The 18,485-nt window shown below is 37.3% G+C and overlaps 1 protein-coding gene across 1 annotated transcript in view; it reads right to left on the bottom strand.

Moving 5' to 3' along the window:
* The window catches only part of GRM7 (glutamate metabotropic receptor 7), a 755,739-nt gene that overhangs the window by 491,727 nt on the left and 245,527 nt on the right, over positions 1-18,485 (bottom strand). The window contains exon 2 of the mRNA XM_081820434.1: positions 7,823-8,039. Within this exon, the coding sequence (XP_081676560.1) occupies positions 7,823-8,039 (217 nt within the window). The remainder of the gene's footprint in view (positions 1-7,822; positions 8,040-18,485) is intronic.

Raw genomic sequence — 18,485 nt, 5'->3', positions numbered from 1 at the left:
GGCTCGGGTCATGGTCCCAGGGTCCTGGGATCGAGCCCCGCATCGGGTTCCCTGCTCTGCAGGAAGCCTGCTTCTCCCTCTTCTATTCCCCCTGCTTGTGTTCCCTCTCTCGCTGTGTCTCTCTCTGTCAAATAAATAAATAAAATCTTTAAAAAATATAAAAATAAAAAAAATAAATTAAATGTGCATTTATTGAGACTACTCTATGTTGGACATTATCCTGGGTATAGAGTGTTGAAAGACAAATACAACATAATGCCTATTCTCAATAAACTTACATTATACTGGGAGAGGATAATTAGCCAGATTACAATAACATGCAATCAATTCTATGACACAGTTATGCAAAAGGTATAATGGAACTTATAGAAGAGACACTCTCAATTATATTAATGAAGGTAAAAGCCAAACAACTGAAGTAAAGCTTGTCTAGATTAAGTAGAAAATAAATTATAAATTTAAATTATTATTTTAAAGTGTTTTGTTTTTTTTTTTTGAGAGAGAGAGAGTGCGCATGTGCATGTGCCCACACACAAGCAGGAAGGGAGGGACAGGAGGAGGGAGAGAATCCTAAGCAGGCTTCACACCCAGCAGGGAGCCCGATGTGGGTCTCGATCTCATGACCCTGAGATCATGACCTGAGCCAAAATCAAAAGGCAGACACTCAACTGACTGAGCCACCCAGGTGCACCCTTAAATTATTATTTAAATTATGCTGGACAACCCACAGAATCCCTGGGGAGGCCAGGGAACCAAAGTCAGAAACTGAGCCAAAACAAAGGATGACTAAGCTATCAGTATCAAAGCCAAAGAGGTGCCCCAGAACCAAGTCAGCTGGGGCACCACTGTTGCTGCCACTCTTGGAATGGAAGCTGGAGACTGTACTACTGCTGTCAACTCATGCTGGATGCTACTCCAGCCCGAGAACATGGCTTTCAATGCTGCCACTGTCAACGATATGGGTTTTCCATTGCCCCTGCTTCTCTGTACCCCCAGGTCTTGATTCACCTCTGGTGTGAATGTCTGATTAGCCAAGATTGGGTTACATGACTATATCTTCACTTCAAGGGAGGTTGGGAACATGAACACCTGGCCATTTTAGCTCTACAGTGAGATGCAGGCTTGTTTTCTCCTCAAGACTTCTGCAATTGGTCGTTCTCCATGAATTTATTCAGGGAAGTAGACTTCAAATGGAGTGTTGTTAAAATAGACAAATGTATACATGGCAATCTGAAATAGGATCATGAAGCAAGATTAAGTCAGGGATGGCTATCCCCAAGGTGTTATGTTTTGAGAAAATAAATTGGGAGTTAGCTGGCAGTCCGGGCAGAGGTATAGGATTTACAAAGGAACGGAGTATCCTGATACCTACAGAAGGTTGATTGTGGCAGGGTAAAGAGAGTGTGTATGGGGCTTGAGGTGGGAATAAAAGAGAACAGGGAGACTATGCGAATGAGACTGGTGACTGAAGCAGACACTAGATCAGAAAGGACCTATAGGCCATGCTACGTATCTTTTACTTAATCCTCTGGGGAAAGGGAGACCAGAGACAGATAATGAAATGGCTTTCTTTCTATTTTAGAAAGATTATCATCATAGCTGAACAAATACTATAAGAGAGGGGCTAATATGGAGGCATGGATAGCTGTAGCTATGAATGAAGGTGAATCAAATGGGGCTCAGAAGTAAACGGCAATGATGGGATGGCTGAGGGGTCACCCTCAAGATGTGCTAAGAAATGGAGTCAGGGTTAAAATCTAAAATGCTGTGCTAACCACTGAGAATCCAAAAAATAAAATAAAAAAGATAAAGCTTCTTCTTAGGGAATTTACAGTTTGGTTTTAAGCACAACTGAAGATAAATTATATCATGGGAGTTCTTGTGATTGTATGTTCTGAAAATTAGCCTTTAAATGTTTAATAATTGTATTTAAACTAGGACCACTAAACACATCATTCAGGAAACAATGCAGTGAGGCTTTAAAATGCCTCTGAGTTTTCTATATTCACCATAATACAGGCAGAAAGAAAACAAAACAAAAACAAACAAAAAAAAACAGGAAGAGAAAACCCTGAAATTCAACCTAGATGGAGACATTGGGAATTAAAGACATGCTGCATCACATTGCTTTAAGTTTTGTGAGGGGATCGTAAGACAGAAGAAGGTAGTAGAGTCAGAGTGAGGGCAGCTGTAATAAATCACAGCAAACAGGTGTAGGATATAACTTTTTTATGACCCACAAGTCACAAAATTAAATCATAAAATTACATATCATACTTGCTTCATCTACAGGCTTTGTTTTTCTAGAAGACAAAGGAAGACATGCAATTCCTCCTTCCTTCTCTCCTTCCCTTAAATATTTATTGAATGCCTTCTATATGTCAAATACTATGGGAGATTATAGGGTCACAAGGCAAAGTCCTTGACCTCATAGAGGTTATGGTAAGGTGGGGAAGATTGACAATTTCCACACAATGGAAGAGAACATTGCATCTCTGAAACAGAGAGAAGCACAAAATCCTATAAGGAAAACAGAATCCCATAATAAGCAAATCCAACTAGCTCCTGAGATCTAAAAAAAACTGAGGATTGAAAAAAAGTTATTAATAGTCAATTAAGTCTCACCTAATTATCCAAGGAAAAAATATTCTAGATTAAGATATAGTATTAAATAAAAATAAGTTCTATGGTTTATCTGACTAATAATGGTTAATTACTTTATAAGGCCAATTGAAATATCTGTACTAAGTAACTGTCATGAAATACCAAAAGGATAGTTTTAACTGTTATTTCAGGTTTTGAAAAGTTGACATTGTCATGATACCATGGGCAGTAGCAAATCATTACTATTTATGTCATATTGTGAAGCAGTGGTCATGGGATTCTCCTGAAAATTGTCTGGCAAATTTGAAAGTCATATGTGATGCCCTTACTCTCATAATCATTGAACCAAATTTGATTCAGAAGTCTAGAATATATTAATGTTGTATATACTATCATAAGCATTTACTTTTACCTTCACTTTAGAAAGAGGAGTCTGTATGTCTAATTGAGGCTATTTAGGTTATTACGTAGACCTGAATATTAAAGCACATTGGAAGTGAATAATCTCTCATTCCTTGTGATATTAAACAATAAATTGCTTTTGTTGATATTGCATGTGCATTCATTCAAATAAACAGGGCAATTTATGCAAATATAACTGTTTTACAAAAATCTCATCATCTAAGAAATCATGTTACAGATCTCTCTGAAAGTTCAACAAGGAGCAGCATCCATGCATATTTAAATCTCCCATGACTACATGAGAGAATTATTGAGGTTTTCTTTGACAGTTTAGAGCCTAGGCTTCCATGTTCCAAACAAATTATATGGCCTTCTAATGCAGGATGGCTCTTTTCCTCAGAGATCATTGTCTTGACTTGTTCTATCAGAGTATGATAAAGGATTGCTCATCCATGTTCTTGACTATGTGCATGGTGGATACACCTCACACTCTAGTTCTATAAGTAGAACTGCTTCAGGACTTAAGTCAAAAGTAAGGTTTGGAACTAAAGTATTCTGAAAGGGTAAAACATTTATTTATTTATTTGTTTGAGAGAGAGAGAGCATGGGGAGGTGCAGAGGAAGAGGGAGAGAGAGAATCTCAAGCAGACTCCCTGCTGAGCACAGCACTCATGCGGGACTTGATCCCAGGACCCTGAGATCATGACCTGAGCCAAAGTTCAAGGCTTAACTAACTGAGCCACCCAGGCACCCTGGGTGAAACTCTGAAAGACATTTATAAAAGAGAAGAATCATAATCTTCAAAGTTAAACTGTTCAGAAAGAATGGAAGTAACTCCTTCAAGCCTGCTAGCAGTACATAGAAACATCAATGAGTTTATGCTCTCTCTCACTCGCATTCTCTCTCTCCCTCTCTCTCTCTCTCTCACACACACACACACACTACATACATAGGACAATGTTAATAGTTAACCTCTTTTTCTTCTTATGCTTTTTATATAATGAAAGCATATTAGCAAAAATAGCAACTCAGCTATTATATACACATGTAATTTATATTACATTATATAATTATATATAATATATAAAACTTTGTAGTTATAGCTAAAGGTAAATGTCATCTATCACTTGCATTATTTTCAAATTTTTAAAACTCAAACAATAACTCTACTAATGAATAAGGGACGGAGGCAAGGCTAGGTAGGGAGAGACAGGTAGGGGGCTACCTAATCAGGCTCACAGAAACCCAGATGTGGGGCGCCTGGGTGGCTCAGTTGGTTAAGCGACTGCCTTCGGCTCAGGTCATGATCCTGGAGTCCTGGGATCGAGTCTCGCATCGGGCTCCCCGCTCAGCGAGGGGTCTGCTTCTCTCTCTGACCCTCTTCCCTCTCATGCTCTCATTCTCTCTCTCAAATAAATAAATAAATAAATAATCTTAAAAAAAAAAAAAAAAAGAAACCCAGATGTGGAGAAATGTTATAGACAAGATATTAACCAGAGAGAAGGGAACATAACAAATCCACTTTGTCTGTTCTAAATATAGGTGAGATATCTTCATAATATTTACTAATCCACCTTGTTTGTCTTACATGTTGTAGACAAGATATTTAACAAGTTCCCTGGTCAGTTTTTTTATAGAAGACTGGCAACCCTTTTGGGACCCCTCTCACTCTAAAGAGATCCTTTTCTTTCCTTTATGTTCTCACCTTCCCTTAATAAACTTTCACTTCACTTCACCCTGTTGTCTGAGAGATTCATTCTTCGTGAGACAAGAACCCTGCAACACTAATCTATGGAGAATGGAACTGGTGTGATGCACTAATAAGAATCTGGTATTGTTGGGTGTTAGGTGATTCCCTACCTTACTTATGTTACTAACCTGATGAAGCAGGTATTCATCTCATTCTCTACCTGAGGAAACTGAGACCTAAAAAGTTAAATCATGTATCAAAAGCTTTACAGCATGAAAGTTAATAGTGCCTGTTCCTCAAATCCCCATCCTCCTGACATCAGAGTGCTTGCTTATGTCCATGCCCCACCACCCCTTCTACACATTCACATGGATATGGATCTTTCTTAGAGAACCAGGTTCTACAGTCCACAGATAAGAGAAAAAGTAGACCTTTAAAATTACCCTTAAAAATTCCTTAAGCATATATCTTCCAAGAAATTCTAATAAAACAATTTTTCTTTTCTTTTTTTATGTTTCTGAATTAGAATATATTGCTGTTTCTTTGAATATCAGAGGAAGCAGTTGGATTATTTTAGAGATTGTGGCATATGAATATGTATCTGTCTACTAAAGTCATGCTTGGGGTAGGAAGATGCTCACATTATGAGGCCACAGAAGTGAAAACAGCTGAAGAAGCAATACAATCATGTTTTCCACCTCAAGTTTTCTCTAAGTAATCTACACACTGGTGAGTAAAAGTCCTGCCTGCCATTTAAATTGCAATATTCCTTTTTATTTCTTTAGGGGTGGAACAGGGGTGTTTGTTAAGCACATGAGAGAATTCACTTATATTAATTGCACAAATGATATGGTTTCAATGAAATTTATTATAAGTACATAATGAATATCATAATACTTATAGGAAAAGAACCAATCTTTGAGGTATTACCTGAACCCTCAATGTTTTCTTGTGATTCTGCAACTGGCTTTTTAGTTACTCTCGTCCCGAAATTCAAAGGCTCTCCGACTGAAGAATCTCATACAAAATGGCTGCCAATGATACAATCTTTATTTCTGTGCTGGGTCATTTCAATGTATGTTTAACTAAAATTATGAGCTGGGAGTTCATACCATACTGCAAGGGCTTTTCCTTTCTGCAGTATCATTATACAGCAGACTCTGATGTATCTTAAGTTTTCACCAAGTGACACCAGCAATAAACAACCATATGAAACTCACCACTGACATGTCTATAAAATATAGACTTTTATAAAAGATCCAGAGCAAACATTTGTCTTGCTTCTGTCCTTGACTGAACAATCAACATGATTTTGACCTTATGGACACTGTAAATTTTGTAACAAAATGGGTAGTACTCTTTGCTTTGTCCAGTACAAAGATTCAGCATTAAATTTGAGACCCACTTGCAGCAATTACGCAGAATAAGACGGTATCTCAACTGTATCTCTGAGCTTTATCTTACTATTTTACCCGTATCTTCTCTTTATTTTTTTCTATTGGCTTTTATGCTCATATTTAGTTATTGCTCTAAATTGGCTTCTAGCATTTGGGTCAAAGCAAGAGTCAAAGAAACAAAGAAATAAAAATGCAGTTACCAAAACTGATAAGTTATTTCTTTGGAGATTCACAAAGCCAATTATTAATGACTCCTATAAATCATAGCATGCATGACACAAGCCCAGATTTAAGGTTTCTTTCCTAACCAGAAAATTTCTGGCTGAATTATACTAAGTATGTTTCCCTTAGAAACACAGTGGCTGGGACTGTAGTAGTGAATGAGACAGACATGATCTCCTCTTAGAGTCTGGGGGACAAGACAGAAAACATCAACAACAACAAATTATACTAGCATGTGACACTGCTGTGGGAGAAGACACTAAAAATACAAGGCCAAGCGAATAGACCCAAGGAAGTTTGGAGTACATTTATATAAACCTAGAAATGGCATTTAGGATGAGACCTGTCAATAATCAAGTTGTCTAGTCAAAGGTATGAAGAGTATTTCAGTCAGATAGAAAAATATAAAAATGACCCAGCTCTCAAGTGAATTATTCAAATTAGAGCTAATGATAAGGGACTGAGTTAAAATCATGGGATTTACACAAGCCCTGGCTCCCTTCTTTCAGTAGCCACATGCAGATAGACCATCTATATGCTAACACATTACATGTCTGGGTATAACTGTGGTCTGATGGTCAAGTATTCAAAACCATGTCTTAAGGATTTATGACATTTTTCCTCATGAAAAGGACCTTCTTTGTGTGTTTGCCTTAATGGTCAGCTAACTATTCCAGTCAGTAACAATTTAGATTAGATGAAATTCTTACAGCCCAAACTGAGGACCTAACTTTAGCATTAAGAACTTTACAGGAATATCCAAGCATGCGTTTTTTAAATACGTGTTTACTGTATCCAATATTTCCATATGGGGAAGCCTCAATATTTATTGCCAGAATTCCTAAGTGTGAAGATTTTTTCTCATTTTTCAAAATCTGCCCAGTGGAAACCAGCTGGCCAAACATTTGAACTCATTACTTCCATTCTGAGCATAAAAGAATCTACTACAAGTGCTACTTAATTGAACTGCCTTTGTCAAAATGAAGTTCAAAAGACTATTTGTCTAAATACAGTCTACTGTCTAGATAATTTATTTAACTTTGTTTTGGATAAGTCATTCAGAGTTGTCACTGTCATTTCTCTTCACAGCAAAGAGACCCCATGACTAGGGTCTCATAATTCTAAACAATTTGCACATTTTGGAGAGGGGCAGAGAGGAAGGGCATGCACACTTAGCAGCGCTGCCTCAGGTTTCTGTATGCAGACTGCAATGCACACGGTTATTCATTACACATAAGTAAGATATCAAATTTAGTGCGTAGTCTCTTGTCTCCCTTTTGGCTACTAATACTAAAGGACTTCAGTTTCACACTTTTGAAAATATTCTCTTCAAAAATGGCAACGTCTTATAAATGAAGGCTTTACCGATTTACTTAATGGCAGTAGGGAGTGTGAGAGTAGGGGTATGGTGATTATCTACAGTGTTGGTTTAACGAAGACTGGAAAGAACACTACAAGCCACAGACGCATGAAGAGGGTCATCTTGACCATTGCAATCTCTTCCTACCTGCCTCTTTGGAAATCTGCGTGAAGGATTCCACACCTTTCTCTCCGTAACTCCCTTCAGATGCAAGGGTAGACACGTAATTCCAGCCTAGGGCCTTTACAATGTCCACCATAGCTTGAGCTTGGAAGGAGTCAGGTGGGACCACACGAGAGAAGAAGTCGTAGCGCCGATCATCACTTAACTCAGGTGCTGTTGATGCATAACTGATCTGGGGGATCTGGAAAGAAAGGAAAGCACCACATGAGAGATCACACTACCAGGATGTGAGAGATTCATTTATACTTAGGATAATTCACTCAAAATACAGGGCTTGAGCTCTAAAGAGGATGTGTGTTTTAGCAAACAACATCCTGCAACAGCAAACCATCTAAATACAACCAACTACTTTCAGACAGCACAAAAGGATGTACTTTTGTGCCTTGGCCTTTTGTTTCCTCCTCAGAGGGAATGAGGATGGCATGGGAATCACATGAGTCATGGTGGTTAGGAGAAAAGAATCTGTAAACATTCTCACAAACATTTAGAATCATATTTATTTGAGAGAGAGAGCGTGAGCAGCAGCAGGAGGGAAGGGCAGAGGGAGAGGGAAAAGCAGGCTCCCTGCTCAGCGGGGAGCCAGCCACAGGGCTTGATCCCAGGACCCCCAGGATCATGACCTGAGCTGAAGGTAGATGCCTAACAACTGAGCCACCCAGGCACCCCCATGCTTTATTTCTTAAAAACTATTAGAAACTACCACCACCACAACAACAAAAACACAACTGCCTAACTGGAGTTTGTATAGAGATTGGTTTAGTTGTCACAGCTCATGAATATTGGGGATGTCATTAGGCATCTAACATTGTTTGCATACTGATCATCTGTGAGGAAATATCTAAGCAAGCTGCATGCATTTTTTCATGTATTCTTCACAAGAATATTATGAAGTAGCTAAGAAACACCCTTAGAACCTTGCCACAAGGCCTTCACTTCAGTAGTCCCTGCACTTTGGAGGGCCTTCCTCAAAATTTCCTAAGCTCCTCTTTGGGTGGTGATAGAGGGCTGGCAGTCCTGCCTACGTGGAGCCCACATGGGTGCCTGATTCCCATTTTTCCATTTATTCAATCCTCGGGTCCTCTACCCTGCACGGGATTAACCAGATGTCCCAAGGAGCTCTACAACTTAACACCTGTGAGGATCATCCTAGGGCCCAAAAGCAGGCCCCTGGTTTCAGGAGGGTAGCCTAACATGCAGATTGCTCCCATTACCTGATATAGTACTTGTTTCCTAAGACTGTATGAGATTAGGCTACCTAAGATGGCCTGACATGCTGATTTTAGCTCAATCAAATTATGTATACATAAAGAGGCCCTATAAAAAGTGTTTGCTTGGGATCCCAAATACCCAAGAGGAAGCCCCAATGTAGCCATCAGTTAGGACCCTGCCTTAGATCCTAACTTCAGGGCCTCTACACTAGTTACTATTACAATGCACTGTCCCCTTGTTCTTCTAACACTAGCATGCAATAGCCTATGATTGGTACCATTAATCTGCCTGTAAGAATGAGCAACTTCACAAAATTCTGCTTGCACACTCTCCTAGGACTTACCCTTGCTTTATCATATGCATTTTTTAAGTATCTAAAGGCCAGTTTTGATCTTTGCTCAAGCCAAGCCCAACAGTCAACTCTGCTCCAAAGATGCCAAAGCTACACTCAAGTTGATTCTCTGAGCCCTGAAAAATTCTACTCAGTGTTGATCTATTCTTCTCCTTCCAGTGCAGTTTGCCTAAGTAAACCCATTTACTGTTGTTTAAAGCTGGTTACCACCTCTGTAAAGCTCATTTCTCTACCAACCTTTCTAGGTCAACATTACTCTCAAGTCAGACGACCCTGACATAGATTACCCACTATGCAGCCCATCCTTGATGCACTTTTTCTCCTTGACTACTGGGGGCACTGTCACTGATTCAAAGCCCAAAACCAGCGTGAGAAAGTCTGCTGATGAGAAGCTCCTTGCGATAGGGGTAGTGAGGTGTAGTGGAAATAAAATGGGATTTAGTATTGACAAGATCTGGAATCAAAGCCTGGTGTTTCTCTTCATGAGTGTTTACTCTGGTGAAGTTATTTTATCTCAATGAAGTATCATTAATAAAAGGTTGTTTTGAGGGATAAGAATAATTGATTATGCATTGCTTAGCATAATGCTGGGACAGACTGGTGGATTCATATATGGGGGTGACGATAATCAAAACAGAGAACCGTGTGTGTTTCCTTACTAAGTTTACCCATTCCTCATATTTCACTTCCCAAGTACTCTGTGACACGTTATCGCAAACATTCCCCTTACTGTCCTAAGGGAAGACCATATTTTTTTTATATATTTGTCATTATTGCTTTAGAAATAATGCTTATTATTTATCCAAATCTTTCTTACAGCCAGTTATATTCTAAAAGTTTCCTATGCATGAGTTTATCTCACCATCAGTAAATATTCTTTACTATATTATTACTACCTCATTTTACATAAGTGGAAATTGAGAGTTGAAAGTAGAATGTGACCTTGCCTCAAGTCACGAAGTTGTAAGATAGAGAGAAGTACTCACACCTGAAACTGTCCAGTGCAAACTTCTGAATTCTCAACTATGATACTTTGCTGAATTGCAAGTAAAACATTTTAATAAGAATAAAACAATGAAGGGAAGTAGATTACTGGAGTCCACAGCACTGACTACAGAGCCACTAAAAGTTTTTTAGTGATCATTCTTAGACTGTTACTCAAACATTTTATGTAAATGCCTTGTTGAAGCTTATACAAATACCTTAGTAGAATGAGCTCCCTGTTTCATTTATCGTTCCAAGGTTATAAATTTTAGGTAAGGAAAACATCAACTGAATAAAGACTCTGGTGGGGGGAGGGAGGAGGAAGGGATTAAAGGGAGGGATGAAGAGAGAGGGAGAGAGATGGGGAGAGAGTGAGAGACTTTTTCATATAAGAAATAAAAAGGGAAGAAGCCAAGCATGTCAATACATTTCCATCAATTTCAACTTGTGGAAATGTAAAAGCTTCATGCTGTTGCACAGATGCCTTTGCTGCCAAAATCCCTTTCTACCTTTGAGACAGTGCTAATGAAGATACATCCAGCCCTCTACTTGAATTTGCATTTATGTAGCTGCTGTAAAATATCAGAAATGTAAAGCGCTCCCAGTGCAAGTGCATTTTCTAAACCGTGTCCCAAATTTAGTGATGAAAATTCTGGTGAAACAGATTTCTTCCCTCACTACCATGTACCCTTTCAAAGTGGTCACTGTCCGGGGTTTATCTCTTTATTATAAATAAAGTTTAAGACTCATATGGCCCTTTAGGACCATGTACACATCTTACACACAGTGTACTTATTTCTACATTATGCATATATTAGAATAAGGAATGAAAGAACAAACGGATTTCATTTCTGTGATAAAAATATAGCTGCATAAGGACATGCCTCCTCGCAGTAAGAGATGAGAAACTGCAAGAATTTATGTAACCCATGGAATATGATGCTACTTATTTAAGTATTATGTTGCATATTTAGTTACTTGTTTTCAAAATAGTGTTTAAGCACACCAAGTAATTATTTTGAAGTGTATGTTATAACTGGTACATACAACTGGCCAAATTATTTTTAGTCATCTCCGGTGAATGACCTTCACATTCTCCTTGATACCTAGCGAGACTTTCTCTTCCTGCTACTGAAACCCTCCCTTCTTGGCAGTCTTCTATAGTAATGCAGAATTGATCTTTCGATGAAGAAAATTTAGTGTATTAATGCTTTCGCTATAGAGAAGTAGATATTCCATCTCTCTTTGAAACTTCCTTTCTCTGATAAAACAAAAAACAAAAAACTAAAGCACTTTTTAAAAAGATTTTATTTATTTATTTGAGAGAGAAAGAGAGAGCACAAGGGGGAGAGGGACAAACAGACTCCCCACTAAGCAGGGAGCCCAGACCTGTACACTGGGCTCAATCCCAGGACCCCCGGATTAAGACCTGAGCCAAGGCAGATGCTTGACCAACTGAGCCACCCATGTGCCCCAAGCACTTTTAATCTTTATCATAGGACTAAATTTTCATTTTATTTTATTATTCTCCTCATAAAAATTTGCCTATCACACAAACATGGTTTTTGTTAATGATGAGTTCCAAATAGGCTTGAGACATTTATAACCCATTGTAATTGTTTAGAATGAATTTGTACTTTTTCTTAGAAATGTGTATTATTTGTGAAAAATAGAGAAACAAAAAGAAAATAACTTTAATGCCTTCATCCCTGTTAACATTTTGTCTATCAGTTTTTGTTTGTGCATGTGGGTATGCACATATATATTATAAACTATGAAAATGTGAGTCTTAATCTCGTCTTCCCTCCCCCCCCACCCCCCGGCCTCTCATTTCTCTCTCTTTTTGGTTGTATAATATGCTCAGCTAAACCTAACCTAAGCCTAATGTTCATTGTTAAATGTTTAAACATTTTCCAAGTTTTTGCTACTAGGGAAAAAAAAGAAGAAGAAGAAGAAGAAGAATCCTCAAAGCTAATTCTGTGTAGATATCCATGAGTATTTTCTTAGAATACTGTTCAAGCCCCTACCCCCACCAATGTGACAGAAATATTTGAGCCTTACGTTTAAGTATTTCCCTACATGGGAATTATTTGAGGTTGCTATAGAAGGTAGATCAGCAATCTATAGTGACTTCTTTCAAAAGGTTAACTACTTGCCCCAGCATCATATATTAAATAATTAATCATTTTTATTGATGAGAAAGACCATCTCTTGCCACATATTAAATTCTTAAATATCCTTGGATCTTTGGGGCGTATTCTCTACTATTTCACTTTTCTATCTTCCAAGTCTTGGGACAGTGTTTTACTATTTTAGTTCTTATAAGTGTAGAGGATTTAGGGCTCTATTAGTTGGAACATATCTTCTCTTCATTGTTGTTCTTTTAAAAATGACCACAGGCAATCACACATGTTTAATTTTCTAGCTGAAATTTTAGCATCTTTTTTTCAAGTTCATAATAAAGTTCAATTAAGATTTTGAAGAGAATTACATTACATTTATAAATTAATTTGGGAAGAACTGATACATTTATAATATTTTATTTTCCCCTATGGGAAAATCCATTCTGTTGTTCATTCTTTTCTCTTAGTAAAATTTTATGACTGTCTCCACATAGGCCTTGCATATTGTTAACTTTATTTCTAGATAATAAGTATTAACTTTATTTCTAGATAATTGTTATTTCTATTGCATTATAAATGATAAAACATTTTCATTTTGTTTTCTATTTATTGCTGGTATATAGGAATCTATTAATTTTGTATATTTACTTTGTGACTTATACCCTTGTTAAAATTCTTATTAGTTTTAATAGCTTTCAGTTTATTTCCTTGGGATTTTCAGGTAAGGAAGTCATATTATAAAAATTCATTTAGTTTTATTTTCTAATTACATCAGCTAGAATATCCAGGAAAACAAAAATGATAGTGGTGAAAACAGCTTTTCTTTTTCACATTTCTCAACAGTGAGAATTTAAAGTCAAATAGTATTTATTTTTATTTCTTATCTTGAAAAATGTATAGTCAAATGAAAAATTAAGACTATCAGTTAAAATCTTATTTTTCAAAAAACAAAACACAGTTTTTAGATAGAACTCATAGTACTCTAAGTGTCTTCAAAGAGTTGAAAAAATTTCCCCCTCTACCAAGTCTCTTTTTCAAAGAAAATCTCAGTTTCTCCAATTATTTTTCCTAAGGTATGAATCAGGTGACAATAATCACAAGACAGAAACTAGTTTCAAGTAATCAAGTTTTTGAACTGTTCTCACACCTGAAAACTGTAATTTGAAAGCTATGTAGAAGCCAAATTCCCTGACCCTTTTTAAACATTGAAAAACAAACAGAATAAAAACAGCAATAAAACCATCATTCTTCAAGTTATCAAATGAGACATTTCTCAAACCCATATATTACTCTTAAAATAGAAGAGAGAACAACAACAACAAAGCAAAATTCCAACTCACTCTGGTCTTTAACCTTTAAAATATGTATGGACATTTAAGATTCTAAGAATTCCTATAAATCTAACAGAAGTAAGACCAGGGAGAAACTAATTTCAAGAATTTTCAAAAATAATTAAAATGGCCATTTAAATAACTTAGACCTCTTCATCTTCTAAAAACATTCAGGCTCTTAACATTTGTATCTCACCAATGCAAGCGACTGTGGTAACTGATTCATTTGGCAGGCTGAATGGGTAATCAAGTTAATTCACATCCATTTTTTGGCACTCACAATCACTAGGAGGCCCACAAGGCTCTCTCCTAAGCTCCAATGTTCTCCCTAGAAAGCAGGAATTCATGGGAAGGTCAACTGATGAGTTCTGAAACACTGTGGTTTCCTTTGGTAATAAGTGTCACAACTTTCAGTAGACTGTTAGTTATCTGTATAATTATCTGTTTATCCTTCTTTCCTGGAGAGAACTTACCCCCATGGAGAACAAGGACCTTGGTCATCATTTTATCACCACTGGATAGCACAGTGAATCAGGAAGCCAGAAAATGAATGAATAGAATAATCGTTAGAGAACAGAATCCGTCATCTACTTGGTTGGTGTGGCCCGAGGAACCCACAGGAGGTAGAAGTTATCCCAGCCCTCGGTGGACCTGTGACTGGCAGATTTAGGCAGAGAAGCAAATACCTTCTTTTGCCTTTTTCCCTTGGCACACTATTCCCTAGGATTTCCTTTCTCATCATTGGAATGTAGGACAAGCTGACATTTGTTGGGGGTTCAAAGGTAAAGGGAACCTAGGGAGTCATTTAGACTGTTGATTCTGTTTTTTCTGTTATACCTAAGATTTGATAACTCTGGGCACCTCCGGGCAGTGCCCAGAGTTCAGTCTAACTCTTCAAAACATACTTAATTTTATCATTTTTAAATAGGGTTATTCTGCTCTGTCTCCTTAGCTTTTCTCCCTTCCCCAACCAGACTTGGACATCAAATGCAGGAAGCAATTAGTATTTGGCATCCCGGGTCCTTGGTTCCAGTTAAATGCCTTTACTTTATGTTAACATTGCCATTATGAAATCAAAATAGGGGGTAAAAGAAGGAATATATTAAACAAATCTAGAGAAAATAATTCTATGTCATGTCTAATAGTAAATCAAATGAGTGTGTGATGCACTTTCACTTTTCAAGTGTTGACAAGATTGAACTACACTAAATTTAATTTTATCCCATAATTACTACAAAGTCAAACACTTCTAGGCAAAGGGATCCCTTGGGCTTGGAATCAACACCCCCTTAAGCATCACCTTACTGTGTCCAAATCTGCCAAAATAACTGAAGACCCAAGTCCAGATTTGGACTAGATTACTTTAATATAAATATTTTTAAAATCCTAATTGTTACCACTACTCCAACATAAACTTGATACTCTTCAAAATAAATTCCTCGATATTTATAAAAAATGAAAGAGCCATTTTACTTATTTAGAAAAAATGGAAGACCTGAAATTGGTTTGATGCATTTTGAACTTCTTCTTCTTTATATTAGAAGGACAGTGCCTATGACAAGGTCAGTTACCTGGGAACTTCTTATTTTTGTAAAAGTGAATGAGGTTTATGGTTCCATGTTCCTGGGAAATCTGCACAGCAAGGAAAGGAAATACAAAATGTACTAATGCTTGTTCCAGAGGGCAGTTTCCACAAAACTTGTAAAAGGCAATTTTTGAAAGTATCATGTGCAATTAAGATAAGGCTTCAATGTACCTGTTGAGATATTAATGAACTCCCAGTGGGGCACTATTAAGTTCACAGCAGTAATTTCACTCTTAGTTCTTATTAAGCTTTATTGATATGGATCCAAAAAAAAGGGAAAATGAATGAATAACCCTTTCAGGTTCATTCTTTGAAGCATCATTCTCTTCAATTTATACTTATCTCTTCCTTCAATATTATCTCAGCTCATATTAGGATGGTTGGACTTCAATACTGATTTTTGGTAGTATTTATTTCAAAGTTACTGAGCAATGATTAAAAACTTCCAATTTGTCTAAAATCTGGAGTTTCACTCAACTTTAAATTACTCATGACAGAGATTATCATCAAGTATTTCAACTGTTTTTCCTTCATCTTTCATTTCTTTAATTGCATAACACCAAACACCTTCAACATTCTGTGAGTGGTAATAACCATCTTGAGAACCAAGTAGTTCTATGGGTGGATTTCAAGTCAAATTTGTATAATACATGTTTCAAAAAATGTATCTGTTATTGATTTTATTACGATTCTTTTATTAAATCTCTCCATATACTGGGCTTTTGGATGTGTGATACTTTACATATATAACCTCATGAATTTTGGCAACAACTTTTAATAGGTAAAAACATTACCATCATGAATATTCATTGTTTTGCCTTCTTCTCTCTAAGTTTCTAGAGTTGATGTAAAGACGACTATATTTCAGAATCCAGATGTTAGCACATGTGGCCAAACAGAACACAGGATTCCTGTAGCCACAGAGTTGACTCAAGGGGAACAACATGACCTGATCTAGACCAACCTGAGTAAGTGAGATGCAATACCAAGGCAAAGTGGGGCAACCTAATATTTTACACCTCTCATAGTTGGCAAATGTTAGGAATGGTTAGGGGATGTCCTTGGAACTTCTCTATGTCACTTAGAACATGTCTATCCACTGCATTTTAAATTCAAGTTTTAGAATAATCTTCATTTTTTTTTCTTTTCAATTTTTTATTTAAATTCAAATAACTAACACATAATGTATTATTGGTTTCAGAGGTAGAGGTCAGTGATTCATCAGTCTTATATAATATCCAGTGCTCATTATATCACGTACCCTCCTTAATGGCCATCACACAGTTACCCCACCCACCTACCCACCTCCCCTCTAGCAACACTCAAAGTTTGTTCCCTATGATTAAGAGTCTCTTATGGCTTGTCTCCCTCTCTGATTTTGTCTTGTTTTATTTTTTCCTCTCTTCCCCTATGATCCTCTGTTTTGTTTCATAAATTCCACATATGAGTGAGATCATATCATAATTATCTTTCTCCGATTGACTTATTTCACTTAGCATAATACCCTCTAGTTCTATCCACATCGTTGCAAATGGCAAGATTTCATTTTTTGATGGCTGAGTAGTATTCTATTGTATATATATACCACATCTTCTTTCTCCATCCATCTGTTGATGGACATCTGGGCTCTTTCCATAGTTTGGCTGTTGTGGACACTGCTGCTATAAACATTGGGGTACAGGTATCAGTCTTCAAACTCTATCTTGGCACAAGCTCCTCCAGCATTCAGGATTTTTGTTAAGCAGCTCGGGCTCTTTTTCCTTCAGACGATGCTTTGAGGATTTTGTTAACTTCGGACCAGGCTGATCTACACTTGAATTCAAAGGACTCAGTGATTGATTCTATGATGGAATTTCATTTTTTAAAAAAATCTAAATCTAGAAAATGTTTATTGGTTTAGTAATTCCTAATTCTTATCCACTCTGATCTTCAAGAGTCACCCATCTACCTCCCCAGCCATGTTCTGAGTGGAAACCCTGTTTTACGTAGACATGAAAGCACCACAGTAGGGGAGGAATGGGATCTAGATTGGAGCCTCTCCTTATTTTTCTACCTGCTTGTATTCACTTCCTTCACTGCACTGCCATGGATGTGCACAAGGGCAACAAGGGGGTGATGTTTTCTTAAGGGTCCTGAGACCATCATAATTTTGTCAAAGTCACATTCTTGACATCCTGATTCCAATAGATCAGTGTATAAAGTGCTAGGTGGGGAGAACATGTCTATCCACATTTCTTATGAACCATAAAAACTCAAGAGGGGGCGCCTGGGTGGCTCAGTTGGCTAAACATCCAGCTCTTGATTTTGGCTCAGGTCATGATCTCAGGGTCATGAGATCGAGCCCTGCATCTGGCTCCAAGCTCTGTGGGGAGTCTGCTTAAGAGTCTCTCACTCCCTCTCTAAAATAAATAAATAAATCTTTAAAAAAAAATCAAGAGAAAGCTGGGACTTTTAGACAGTTAATAGCAGCCAAAACAGCAATAACACACGTAATTCCCATCAAGTTAGACAAGCTCTCCAAGGTTATTCTTCTATCCAGAAAATGGGGTTAATCATATGAGCCCAAGCTACATCACAGGGTAAAGGTGAAATATCTATGAAACAAAAATTTTACATGTCATACTTGGCATACAATGCTGTTTTGTCTGGTAGTATTTGCTTAAAGAAGCATCCTCAAAAAGATGAAAATAGAGCTACCATATGATCCAGCAATTGCACTACTGGATATTTACCCCAAAGATACAAATGTAGGGATCCGAAGGGGTACGTGCACCCTGATGTTTATAGCAGCAATGTTCACAATAGCCAAACTGTGGAAAGAGCCAAAATGTCCATCGACAGATGAATGAATAAAGAAGATGTGGTATATATACACAATGGAATATTATGCAGCCATCAAAAGGAATGAGATCTTGCCATTTGCAATGACGTGGATGGAACTGGAGGGTATTATGCTGAGCGAAATAAGTCAAACAGAGAAAGACATGTATCATATGACCTCAGTGATATGAGGAATTTTTAATCTCAGGAAACAAACTGAGGG

Source organism: Leptonychotes weddellii, chromosome 1, assembly GCF_054177405.1.
Source record: "Leptonychotes weddellii isolate Sample4059 chromosome 1, ASM5417740v2, whole genome shotgun sequence".
Lineage (NCBI taxonomy): Eukaryota > Metazoa > Chordata > Mammalia > Carnivora > Phocidae > Leptonychotes > Leptonychotes weddellii.
This window is presented reverse-complemented; position numbering and strand designations above follow the sequence as displayed.